General features: G+C 36.9%; 1 protein-coding gene across 1 annotated transcript; it reads left to right on the forward strand.

The window, feature by feature from the left end:
• The first annotated feature begins 13,001 nt into the window (after positions 1-13,001).
• LOC127943218 (transmembrane protein 100-like) lies at positions 13,002-13,391 on the forward strand. The gene has a single exon (XM_052539474.1). It carries the CDS (start codon positions 13,002-13,004, stop codon positions 13,389-13,391), a length of 390 nt encoding a protein of 129 aa, XP_052395434.1.
• The last annotated feature ends 930 nt before the right edge of the window (positions 13,392-14,321 follow it).

Genomic DNA, 14,321 nt, shown 5'->3' on the forward strand with positions numbered 1-14,321 from the left:
TTCAACTTTGCATCACAGGAGTTAATTACATTTGAAAATATATTCAAATAGACATTATTTATTTGAAATTGTAATAATATTTCACAATATTACTGTTTTTACTGTATTTTTTATCAAATAAATGCAGCCTTTGTGAGCAGAAGAGACTTTTTTTCAAAACATTATGTCTTACCATCAGCAATCTTTTGAATGGAAGTGCAGGTTATTTACATAAAGAAGTCTTAAAGGAACAGCAGCAAAACAGCATTTTCATCAAAGTGTCAGAGAGATGTTTTTTATGCAAGAAACCTTATAAATAGGGGAACTCCAGCTAAAACAAAAATGACTCCTTTAATGTAAAAGTGAGTCCTTTGATACTGCATAAGATCGACTGACACTGCAGGAGACACCACTGTCTGCATGTAGATAGTGGTTTGGATGCTGGTGGGGGAAATACTTCCTGTTTACTCTCCTGGCTGTTCTGTGGCCTGTCTTCTTCATGTCTGGCAGAACACAGCTGAAAACAATTTGACACACGTTATTGTGCCAAAATAAATAAATACATAATATTTTCTAAACTAAAATGATATCCTGTTGCAATCAGAGTAAAATGAACTTAATTTCAAAATCAACTCAGATTTAGAAATCCAGCCTGAGTCGTGTGTGTTTGCCTGTTGAAAGCACTGCTCTGTCTTCAGGTGCTCAGCGTGTGTAATGCTCCAGAATCACACCAGTGGGACACTACAGAGAGACGTGAGTCACAGCCAATGATACTGGCATTTCACAAATGATGAGTTTGAAATAGCACACTGTCATCACAACATGCCATTTCAAAGAAATTAATTGTATATGCATAAGATCCTATAATTATATCCTACATTTTTTTACAAATGGTTACAAATTTCACATTCCTGCTTGAAATACCATTTGATTTGTGATTTGCAAATCTAATTAGATTAACATCCAGGGCTTTCACTTTTGAGGGCTTTTTGTTCTTCTCCTTATTCTTTATGGTTAATATCATTCTCATTTCTGTACACACAGCGTTTCGCGTAAAGCACAGCAAATAATACCATTATGTATACTTTTATTATACTTCATTTACTTCATAAATAAATGGGTTTAGATCAATGTGTCTCCTAAATGCATAAATGTAAATGTAAATAATTATTTTAAATACTATATCAGTATTTTTCACATTACAATAATGGTAATGGGGAGCTTGATTGTCATAGAATAATGTCACTATACCAACATTTAATGTTGCTAAAGTAGCCTTTTTTATTGCAGTATAAATGTATTTATTTGGTTCAAGATATTATGGATTAAGAAATAAAAACAGTTCATAAGTGACAGTAAAACAACTCTAAAATTACAAAATATGAATTAAATAAATGCTGTTCTTTCTATACACAAAAAAGAAATATTAAGTGGGACTCTGAAGGTGTGTTTGTGTGTTATCTGTCTGGCGGGTGTCAGATGCTCAGTTGTGTGTTCCTCGCCTCTCTCCGTCTGCTGCGGGGCCACGGGGCGTCAGAGAGGAGCAGAGGAGCAGAGGAGATGATTCACACAGCAATCTGCTGCTAGCACAGCTAATTGGTTTGGGAAGCATCTCACAGTCACAGATCCCGATTTAATTAGGGGGGACATCGAAAACGAGCCCCAACACAGCTCGGAAAGGGCAAGAGACGGCATCTGCTGCAAAAGACCTTAACCCGTCAAATCTATCATGTCTCATTTGGGTAGAAGTGCATGCTTTGCAGTTATCTGTACTAAAACTCAGTATCATCATTCTCTCAGATGATTCTCCAAATACATATTAACACAGAAGGAGAAGAAACTGGGATATGAATAAATTACATTTTAAAATATAATAAATTAGAAAACAGTTATTCTGAATTGGCAATAATATTTCAGATCCTTGCTTTTAATGTATTTTTGATCAAATAAATGGAGACTTGATAAAACATAAAAAAATTCTTAATGATTCCAAATGTTTTACTGATAGTGTAATACATTCATTGTAATTTAATAAAAAAAAAAATGAATATACATACATATATATATATATATATATATATATATATACATATATATATATATATATATATATATATATATATATATATATATATATATATATATATATATATATATGTATGTGTGTGTGTGTGTGTGTGTGTGTGTGTGTGTGTGTGTGTGTGTGTGTGTGTGTGTGTGTGTGTGTGTGTAAAGCAAACTAATTTGTGTGTGTAAAGCAAACAGAATTTCATGAACTTGTGACAGGAAACTGAATAAGAAATTCAATAGAGTTAGGGTGTCACATGGTTGTTATTTTAGGAATAACGCATAAATAAAACCCATAGCAACCTCAATTTTTACCATATAAACTTGAAATTTGGAACGTAACTTGTTTAGACATGTGGCTTTGGTTTGATAGCAATTTCAATTTCAAAACATAATGAATTACATGTTTGGATGTTGTGTTTTCACTTCTACCTTTTAAAGGGGTGCGATGACAGTTAATAGTTAAAACGAAAAAAATGTCTGTCAGTGAGGTAAAAAAAAACTTTTTTGTTTTTTAATTTAATTTTGTTTTTTAATTTATATATATATATATATATATATATATATATATATATATATATATATATATATATATATATATATATATATATATATATATATTTGCATTGGACTTTGAGAATCAGCATCAAAAAAGCTAACAGCAAAATTGCTGTTTTATGAGGGCTGAAGCTAAACCCTGCAGGATAGTGGCCCTCCAGGACCGGAGTTGTCTATCCCTGATCTAGTGTATGTGTTTCTTCTGAGCATTCAAAACTACAGCTGAAGTTGTAAACCACATCTTTGACTCTCATTCTGACGGCACCCATTCACTGTAGAGCATCCACTGCTGAGCAAGTGATGCAATGCAAATGCAAATGAATCCAATGCAAATTAATCCAAATCTATTCCAATAAGCAAACTCATCTACATCTTGAATGGCCTGAGGATGAGTGCATTTTGATTTCTGGGTGAACTGTTCCTTTAAAAATGACATCTGACAACAGTCTGTTAGTATTTAGTTGTTGTTTGTTCTTGACCTGTTGCTGTATTAGTTCCTGTCCGAATGGCCTTCTGTATCTCCTGCTGATATCACAGCAGAGCTGGATGTGCTTGCACAGCGCTGTCTTGACCTGACACGAGCTACAAGCCCAGAACGACTCTGATTCAGGTTACTGAGCCTGGGGCAGAAAGATGGAGCGCTGCAGGAAGACAGAAGTGTGTGGGAGAAATGAGCAGCTGGACAATAAGGATCTGTCCAAGGATAACACTGTCATCTGGCCTCTACTCATCTGAGTCACAGGATGTTTCAGAGGCGGGATGCTCATTTATAGTAGATAGAGATCAAGAGATATATATGTGTGTGTCACAGGGACCTTGCACGAGAGAGAATATGAGTCCTTGTGGACGCTGGAGGGTTTGGAGAAGATGACGGCAGAACTTATTACGTGTACTGATCATCGAAAGAAAGGCACTTCAGAATCTCCAGCCGCAAAAAATTTTCATGCCATTCAGTTTTTCAGTCACTTCAGATGAATGCATCTGCTTAATGAATATTGCAAATTCACTGAACAATTGCAGTCTATGTTTATCTTTCTTATTTTCTTCTTGTTTTATTTCCTTAATGCTCTGTTTTTTTTATGTATTTTTATTTTTATATTTTACATTTTCCTTCCCTTACGAAAGGAAAATATATTTACCAATATATTTCTTAAAATATATTGTGATATATTATAATATATTATTTTCGCTTTTTATTTTGAATACATTTAATAATATATTGATGATACATATATTATATAATATATTGCAAAATATAAAAATGATTGCCGCTTTTAATATATTGCAATATATTGGAAAAATATAAATATATATAAGAATATATGCCTAATACATTACATGATATTTTCCAATATATTGCAATATATTTTTGTTTCATAAGGGTTTCCTTTTAATTGAAGTTCTAGTGATTTTATTGTATATTTTTGTCATGTTTATTAGTTTTTTTTTTAATAACTTTATTTCAGTTCATGTTTATTTTATTTCAAGTAACCATTAATGGTTTCACTTCCAGACTGTCTTAGTTGAATGCTCTTGTGGCACACACTGTATGTTGTCTAGGGGCAGACAGCAGAGCAGTAATCACATGTTGCTGTTTTTAGGCAATGTCCGATAGCCTTGGATCTGACTGGAGCTCTGGCCCCGGATCCTTTGGCCCCAGTGCTGTGGTTCTGCGTGGTTTGTACTCGCTGCTGGCGGAGGGAGGAGCTCAGTTCCCATCGCTGGCGTTGGATTTGAAAGGAGTCAGATTGAGCAAAAACAAGACTGTATTTCAGGGTTAGTTGACTGAATTCCATGAATCACAGCAGGGAAGTTTTTCTGTGAACTGACACATGAAGCTGTTCTCCAGAACTCTTATCCCGTGAGAAACTGGAAGCGTGCTTCGGTGTGTGCATTTGACTCGGATGTTTAACAAAGTGCTTTTTAATCGGTCACATGACTGGAGACGTGATAAGAGCGTGCAGCTGCTGTTAAGAAACGAGAATAAAGCTTCCAGCTGACGTCTCTCATGGTCCATGAGTCAGGATTTCATTTCATCTCGTGTCATAGGCCTACTCCTCCTTCCCACTTATATTATTTGTCTCTCTGATGAGCTCTTCCTGTTTGAATTGTTTAGTCGATGTGCTAAACCCCTGGCATGTTTTGAGGATGTGTCCTGAAGCCTGCGGGGTTGTTTTCGTGCCAGCAGAGGGTGATGTGTTCTTAAAGCTGTCCTGAATGAGCCATCTTCCAGAGCCATGATGTCTGTCAGATAAAGCGTGGAAACTGCCAAATAAGTGTTGTATCAATAACAAAATCAAGGAAGTGTCTTTCAAAATGCTTCACAGAATTGAAAAAAGAAACTATTTTACATCTTTTATTTTTCGGTGTATTTACTCAAGATTATTTTAGAAGGATTTGGAATTCTATATTAACAGAAAAATGAAGTGTATGGGAGAAATGTGTGTATTTGATGTAGTTTTTTATACAGAAAACATTGTAAAGGACAACATATTATACAGTTGTTTATTTTGTTAGGAAAATTCCATATACATAAGAAAAAGTGGGCTCAATGTGAACCAAATGTTGCACATTTTATAAACAACTTTATTTTATATGTTAGTCTCTTGGAAAAAACAAAAAACGAAAAAGCAATGAAAACACTGGAATGCATGTAATTCTCTTTTTTCTCTCTCTCTTTGGCAGCTAATGTTAATTTGATCTTGTGAATATGTAATACCTCATGTTCTTGTTCCATTGAATTACTGTAATAAAGCATAAAAAAAAAAAAAAAAAAAAGTTGTGTTTACACCAATACAACTAGCTATAATGAACATCTAGACACTCTGGAGCTGTGTCGTACATACAAACGTGTGTTATTCAAGCTAAAGTGTTTAAATCATGCTTTGAGTGGTGAATTCTCGTCAAAAACTCCTGTGTTTGGATTTGTGTCAATGCAAACAGTCTAGTCTAGTAATCTTGAACACTGTTGGAGGCCAGAACTCAACATTTTATGTGGATTGCCACAGCTAGGCCTTTATAATGCCATATTTCATTCACAGGGACAGTATTTCAGTGTAATTGCGTTTGAATGCCACTATGAAGGTCCACTTCTAAACTTAAACATCAGAGACAGGGCGTGAGCAGATCATATCAAATCATGCAAATGAGATTGGATGAATTCACCAACTCAGAATAGCTATTGTCATGAGAAGACATTAATGAAAAACTGATGTTGTGTTCCATCCGAATCCATCTCATCTGACTTGAAGCATTGCTCCATTGCACATTTTTCCCCAGTAGTAAATTTCCAAGTCGAATGTAAGGATCAGATCTGATCTTTAGCTCCGTTGTTTTGCAAGTAATGAGAATGCATCTGTTGCCTCAGTAGTCAATATCTGGTGAAGCTACGTCAGTTGCCATAGAGACGATACGAGAAGCTGTCACTGTGGAAAAACACATTTTGCTCATGACCACGTCCATCTTGACATCTTGCAGCGGTGCTGTTATATGATGCCTGAAATAGTTTACTCCTTCATCATTAAAAACCTTGTACTGCTCTTCACATATAATCCAAAAACAAGAAGAAAAACTACTGCATTTGAAATCTGATCCAAACAATCAGACTGAAACCTGTTTCTAAAAACCTCTTTTTAGTTTAGTTTGCTAAGAATGTTTTTATTGATTTTTTCTAAGAATTACATTTCATGTGTTTTATTTTGAATTATGTCAGAAACCTACTTTTGCAAACTCCTCCAAGAACGTTTGTTCAATCTTCAACAATTCTTTTCTTTTTTAGTCTGACTTTTTATATAAAACACAATTGAAATGGACATAAAATATAATCTTTTAATTCAAAATAGATTGTGGAGATGGGTTTCCACAGTCATAGAAAACATTTTGTGATTTTATTTATTTCCTTCAGTTATAATTTCATGGAAATGACATGGAGATTGTTAAAATAATGAATTCATGGACATTTATGTAGTAACATTTTTTTCTAGTTATGGTTGGCTCCATATATATATAAATATATATTATTTTACGTTTATGAACGTTCATAAGTCTAAAAAAGAAAAACGTGTGAAACCTGAATGAAAGACTGATTACACTTCAAATTGATTTTACATCACCCAAAGTTTTTTAGAGTACAAACTGAGTCAGATACAGCCAAACTTACTAAACAACGTATCAAGGCAACTAAAATAAGCCAAATTCCCTCTAAAACTTGAAAGCATCAATATCAACATTTGGAAATGTCTTCGCAGAGATGCATCAGTCACAACGAGTATTATGTTTCCTCCAGGTATGTTGACTGGATGTAAAATGCCATTGGTTTGTGTGGTTGGGCTCGTTCTTAGTTCATCTCTGACTGTTCAAACCTCTGAGTCACCAGAACAAAGGAGGTACTTCTCATTGATTTCGTCTCACTTTTAGAGTCCCACATGGTCTTCACACAGGCCGATGAGCACAAAACTGTCACAGCCACCACCGCCACCATGCTGAGACTGATCAATAGATCATTAGATTGGTAAATCGATGAGCGAACACACCACGTGTAGCACTCCGGGATCGACCGCGGTGAGGTATGCATGCTTGGGATGTTCGTTTTTGTAACGCAAACAGCGCTTAACCTTATTTTAGAGTGCTAAAAAGGTTTATTTATGTCAGATTCATGCAGAGCGTGTGAAACCGAGCGAAGGAGAGGCTCCACGGGGCCCGTACGGGGACGGTAGCCCACAGACAGGAGGCACAAGCTGTTCCAGACTGGGAGACAGGTGGCGCTGGATTCACACAGCGGGTCGTGGGTGGCCGTCCTGCTCCAGCCCCCGCCCACTCCACGCTGATGTCACTGACTCACACGGGAACACGTTCAAGGGACTGACGCTCCCATCACAGGAAAACGAAAGACAAGAGAGTAGAAAAACAACAGATGAGTGCATTGGGCATCTGTCTGAGCGAGTCAAACAGGACACGGTCACTTTGATCCCAAACCTAGTGTGTTTTAAGAGGCCAACTTAGCTGTGCGTGTATCCCAGAATGCATTGTGATGAGCTCTGTGAACATGAAGTTTGTTTACTTTTCTGCTTAGCAAAACTTAGACTGAGTTAAAAGAAATTGCAAGTGAAACATAAATACAAAAATTATACATTATCAAGAATACTATACCAAATAATCATAAGGATATACATATGCATGCATACACATTCAAATAGATATAAGTACAAAAGTAATGCGTTACTTTACTAATTACTTGGAAAAAAGTAATCTGATTACGTAACTCGTACATAATGTTGTTGTTGAGTATCATATTTGATGCATCAGACTTTTACAGTATGTCTCGTATTGTATCATATAATGAGAATACCGAACTAGTGTATAAACTAACATGAAATAAACAAATGCTATTTCAAACTTTTTCAAATGCTATTTGAACATTTGATATTGTTTTTGACATTTCTATACTTCCCGACTGGATGCTCCGGGCGTCTTTCAGAATCAGAGCAGCTGCCTGGATGTGTTGCCAAGTCAACTGACTTCTATTAAAAAGGACTGTGGTTGATTTTCTCATCCAAGTGAGTTTTTCTGTGCCGCTGCCTGCCTGTGTGTAGCACACCGAATCAGTTATTTGTAAGCTTACATCTCGTTTGGGATGCTGCCTGTGCAGAAACAAAGCCACTGTGGTTCAAGTTCACTCAGACCTTCATCATTTACTCACTCTCTTCCATGGAATACAAAGGGAAATGTGAGGCAGAACCTCCTTACGTCACTGATGACTGCTGAACACTGATGATGTTATCAGTGTCTTCGTGAGAAACTAGCTTATTTTCCTAAAAGTAATGAATGTATGCATGTATCCATGCATATATGATATATGTTTATATATATATATATATATATATATATATATATATATATATATATATATATATATATACATATATATATATATATATATATATATATATATATACATATATATATATATATATATATATATATACATATATATATATATATATATATATATATACATATATATATATATATATATATATATATATATATATATATATATACATATATATATATATATATATATATATATATAAATATATATATGTATATATATATATATATATATATATATATATATATATATATATATATATATATATATATATATATATATATATATATGTATATATATATATATAATATATATATATATATTATTATTATTATATATGAACCAGTTCAAAACAGTTTGGTGATTCATTTGAATCCCACCTCATGACTTTTATAAAATAATATTGTAATATTTGTTACAACTGTTTTACAAATTAATGTATCAATTCAATTAGGCTTTAATTTCTTAATTTTTAATCCTTTTTTTTTCAGATTTATTGGTGTATTAAATGTAAGTTGATCTATTAAAATGCATTCAACCTGTTTGAAATCCTCATGGCTTTTTTGTTGGATGAATTCTCTAATAGATGATTTATACTATTTTAAAATATATTTGTTTATTGATTGATTGATTGATCACAGATTATACAAGAAAAGACAGGGAGCATCTAACAGTGTAAGACACCTTCACGAGGATGAACAAAATAAATGAACAAATAATAATAATAAACACAAGAGGCAAGAATCGAGACAAACAACTAGCAGATAAAAACATTATATATATGGTGCTCTTGATGGTGCCTCTTTGATTCATGATTTCATTGAAAAAAGCTCAGACATTCATCCTGACGTCTTTTGTGTTTCACAGGAAAAAGAAAGTCAAACGGATATGAAATGTCATAATGGTGAGTAAATGATGACAGAATTTCATTTTTCTTTCCCATTTCACAGAATAACTGCAGAATATTATTTGCCGCATGAGTCAAGAGTTATTACAGATACATGACTTTCAGCTTTTGAGCTCATATTGCAGAATGAAGGGCTGATCTGCTCTTGACTTGCATCACATTTGCCTTTCCAACAGCTTTAAAGGGAGATTCTGCTGTTATTCCTCAAACCATGTCAATAAAAATATATTTTCTGCTCTCACAGGTCTTGATTCAAAAGAGCTCCAGGGGTCTTCCATGTCATACAATGCTTTGAGAAAGGAAAGAATAATAATGAACAGAGCAGAATAAATAGTGTTATCAAAAAAGAATCAGAATCAGAAATCAGAAAGAGCTTTATTGCCAAGTATGTTTGCGCATACAAGGAATTTGTTTTAGTGACATAAGCTTCCAGTAAAAAGGGACAAAATGTTGTGCATGAGCTATTTAGTTGAAATGTCAGAGCTTGAATTCCTAGGTTTACAGAGTCTATTCCCTGTAAGTCCAGTAAAAACATTCATCCCATGCTACCCAGGAATATCATCAGCCCTTCCTGGGAAAAACAGCCCTAATGTACAGGAAAAGGAACAGTGAAGTCACATAGAAATCCTTAAAATGCCCTGTCCACCCATAGAGACAAATCTTCAAATCTGGTGGACATAATAAAGAATGGCACATGTTCAAAAGGCTTTTCTGCTTTTTTGTCTTCCCTAGATCTTGTAACAAGTCTCCTGTAGAAGAATTACAGGAACATTTGATGTTGATTTCTACTTCTTCTACAAGTCTGCATATAGATTGCATATTGGTGATAAAACCCACAATCTAAAAAGGGCATTAAGATATCTTTAATACTTCTTTAGTTACATGCATGCAAACTTGAAAAGAGCTTTTTCCCATTTTTGAATGGTCACTATTAGCATATAATGCCACAAAGACAGCTAAAGTCAACAGATTTTTACTAACAGAGCTACCGATCTCTGTGTAAAAATAATATAATGATGCTGGCATCTTTCTTAAGTCATTATACCCCCTTGTAATTTGGCTCTGAATCTCAGGTGAAAATTGTCGTTTTGACCCCCCTCTACAAAATAATGAATATCTCAGTAAATATTAATAATATTTTGTCTTTCTTCATCATTTCACCATAAAAAAATAAAATTAAAAATACATATGCTTAATGATGTTGTGTTTTAGTAAACTTGCATTCATTATTCACAATATAAGTTTGTTAAATGAGCTGTGTGTGTCTAAATTAGTGTCTAAATTATAGTGTTTTGTCATTTTATGGGTGCATTTAGTGCAAATTGATCTGTTTAAATGTTGTCAGCCTGTTTGAAATCCTTATTGCTTTTTACAGAAATTATGATCTGATTTATATTAATATTTTATAAATTCAAACATCTCCTGTAGAAGACACTGTTATAAGAAATGTCTATGTCTCTGTATAGATTGAACTGTTTTCAGATTTCCTTCCATCATTTGGTAAAAATGAACAGGAAATGCATTTACAGCTTGCTTAGGATGAGAGCTTGCAAGGAACTGAATGGGAGGTAAAGCTTTTCTTTTGTGAACCGGTATTAATTATTCACAATATAGGTTTGTTAATTAAACTGGCAAGTGTCTGAATACTTTTAGGTGGAGGAACTGCACAAGGAAGTCCCAGGCAGAGCTGTGATGTAAGAGACAGTGAGCATATTACTGTAAAAGCATTTCCCATTCATTTAAACAACTTAGCTACAGTAGTACATTTACCTTAATGCATTCAGCAGATGATTTCTTACAGAGCAAATTACAACATAACCAACAATAATAGATGAGTAGTAACTGAACAGCATGCCACAAGTCAGCAGGAGTAATGCAATCGTTCATGGATCCTTTACTTCTCTTTATTATCCATCTTTCCTATCCCGTCTGTCTCTCTTTCTCCCCTACATCTTGATTTCTCCTTACAGTATGTCTGAGCTGGCGTGTTGTGAGTCACCAGACATCAGTTTATCCGGTTACGATCACGACATTTGATTTTACCGCACTCATTTGGCCAGGGGAATAAACTGAGCAGGAACCACTTATGAACGTCAGTCATATTAGACATCGTATTTGGCTGTGTATGGAAGAGAGGCTTGGATCTATTGCTTTTTTGTGAGCTCATTTTGAGGATTATTTGACAAAGGATCATTATGATGGCTTTGTTGTCTTTAATTTGATGCCATGAGAATAACTGATGAAGTTTTCTGCAGCAGACGGCATCAACAATGTCTGACTAACAAAGAAATAGTAATAAGCGATTGATCCGTTAATCGTATTTAATCAGTAAGGTGAAAGACCAAACCCTTGACCATGTTTTTTTGTACACCATGCTCTTCGGTTTGATTCACAAGAACACAAACCAGGCAGATCAAGATAAAGTGATGCATTTCCATGTTAATCTGAGTATCTGTCCAAACCGGAAAATTTCCAGTCGCCTGGTTTTAATTTCTGTGGAGTCATGCAGGTTTTGCACCCACAGTGAATCCTAAATCCTGATTGATCATGTGATTGCCTGATTTTATCATTTTGTGCTGAACTTTTTACTCTTAGTGCGGATGGACACATTAGTTTCACTTGGAGGCCTTCGGTTAGGACATGGTGACATGTATAATGCAGTTAGAATTTCTTTAACCAATTCTAATTACCTGATAATTGCCTTTTGTTCGCCCTTTGTTGTCGTCCCCCATTGAAATAATCACAAATCTTCACACCTCATTGTTTATCAGTACTGCCGCTCCGTAAATGGAGAAATGATTTCACATGAGAGACGAAGCTGGGATATAAATTACACCGCTATTGCCATGAGCGCGTAGGATCTCTGTCTCTTGCTCACTCTCCTACAAATTGGTTTTCCCTCCAGTGCACAATCCGTGATGGGGAAAACTCGATAGGATTAAAAATGGACATCCGCTCAGAGCCCGTTTTTCAAGCGGTTGGCAGTGTTTTGTGTTAGTGCAGCGTAGGAGGCCAAAAGTGCGTGGGTGCGTGGCAGGCACATGAGTGAGCAGAGGCTCTGGATTCATCAGATATCTGCCGGCATGCGTTTTGCCATGCTGTCGGGTTGGATGAATAAATCACATGCTCTCATAGCTGCGCATCTGAATAAAACAATCTCCTTATTTAATGAGCACTAAAATAGTCTCATTCCCATCCCAGAATCCTCTCGATAGGATGCATGCACTCATTCTCTTACAAGTAAGAGTATGGAGAAGGAGTGGGTGGATTTTAGTGAACGGAGCTTGAATGGTTAACTCCACCCCTCCTCTCCCACCTCCTTCCTGTTTGTGCTTCGCTGCCCAGTCTCATACTATGGCATTTTACATCAGAGTGCAGCTGCAGCCAATCAGAACCTCCGGGCTGCCCCCTCTCCTGCTTGACTCCACCCCTCCTTCTGGCCACATATATAGCAGTGCTCTTTCTGTCTGCCCGAGTGTTTAACGTGCTGCTGTGGGCTCGAGAGATAGAGAGCCGTGGCACTGACAAACCCCACAGACATTGTGAGTGGATCTCCACAATTCCTTGCCTAGATTGCATTTAGCAGCATCCTGTAGCAAGATGGGCTGCACCACGGGGCACTTCACTTGCCAACCACAGACGGCAGCAGCGGCCCAAACCCAGGAAGGCCAGTCGCAAGAAGGACCTCCTAAAGTCCCAGACGTGCTGTCGTCCCTAGAGAAGCTCTCGCAAGCCACGGGAGGGATGGAGAAGTCTTGGTACCGCTGCATCTTCCCATTTGGGATCATCTCGTTGGTGATTGGAGTGGCTGGAACCGGGGTAACATACACGTACAACGATCTCCCGCAGACCAAAGTGGTTTCTGTGGTCCTGTTGATCATGGGGCTGGTCCTGGTACTGATGGCGGCTGCTTGCTGGACGGTGCATAAGAAGAAGCGCAGGAAAAAGAAGGAAGCGGGTTCCTTCAGCTCCGAACAGTGTCCCTTGTGACGGCGGCCAAAGAAAACGGTGGCGGATAATAGACCGAGATCTCCGTCCACTCAGTCATCCGCGGTGGACAAGTCGCGAAGGACAGGTCCCCTCTGAGAATCCTGCGGAAAATACGGCGTAGGCTGGCATGAGGGTTCACTGGAGTCACTCATGCAGTTTACCGTTGCTCAGCAGGTGTCTGGTATCAAAACAAGCCTGGAGAGGGACACACATCCCTGCACACACACACACACACACACAGGACACTTAACACTAACCGCGAGCCTCTCGCGTAGCCTCTGCTGCCATCAACGCTGCTGTTAGTCTCCTGCATTCCTGTTACGCTGAAGAAGTGGACCAGCGACGGCAACCGGACACCGCGACGAAAGAGGAGTTCACCTCCGTCACCGTCACACGTCATTCTCCCGTCCGGTGACACCGTAGCAATGTGCAAGCTTTTTTACGCAGTGGAACTTGAACCTGTGTCTGCAAGCTAGAACCGGCAGCTGCGGCTCAGGATAGGACGAAAGCACAGACTGGAGAGGTCGAGAATGTGTCCGTCTGCATGTGTGTGTGGAATATGTGTGCTGGATTGACTTAAGAGACAGAACACCTGCTCAGCCCCTTTCGCCATCTGCCCTCCTTCAATCGTAGTCGCTAATGATTTAGGACAGGGGTGCAGCACCCGATTTCAAGGACCCAAAGTCCCAAGCTTGATATATTGGGAATTTTACACAGTGTAAAGCGTGTTAAAGGAGTTTTGCTTTGGATTGTGTGTGTGTGATTCTATCTGGCAAATCCAGGACTCTTCAAGGACCTCATATAGTTGGTATTTGGGAAAAACAACAGAGGAATTTTATTACGCACACAGTTCAGAGAAAGGCAAGCAACCTAAGGGTCTTTTGTTCTGAGATAGCCTGCAAAGAAAATTAATTTCCTGTCTGACAGATG

This window comes from Carassius gibelio, chromosome A3 (assembly GCF_023724105.1).
Source record: "Carassius gibelio isolate Cgi1373 ecotype wild population from Czech Republic chromosome A3, carGib1.2-hapl.c, whole genome shotgun sequence".
Lineage (NCBI taxonomy): Eukaryota > Metazoa > Chordata > Actinopteri > Cypriniformes > Cyprinidae > Carassius > Carassius gibelio.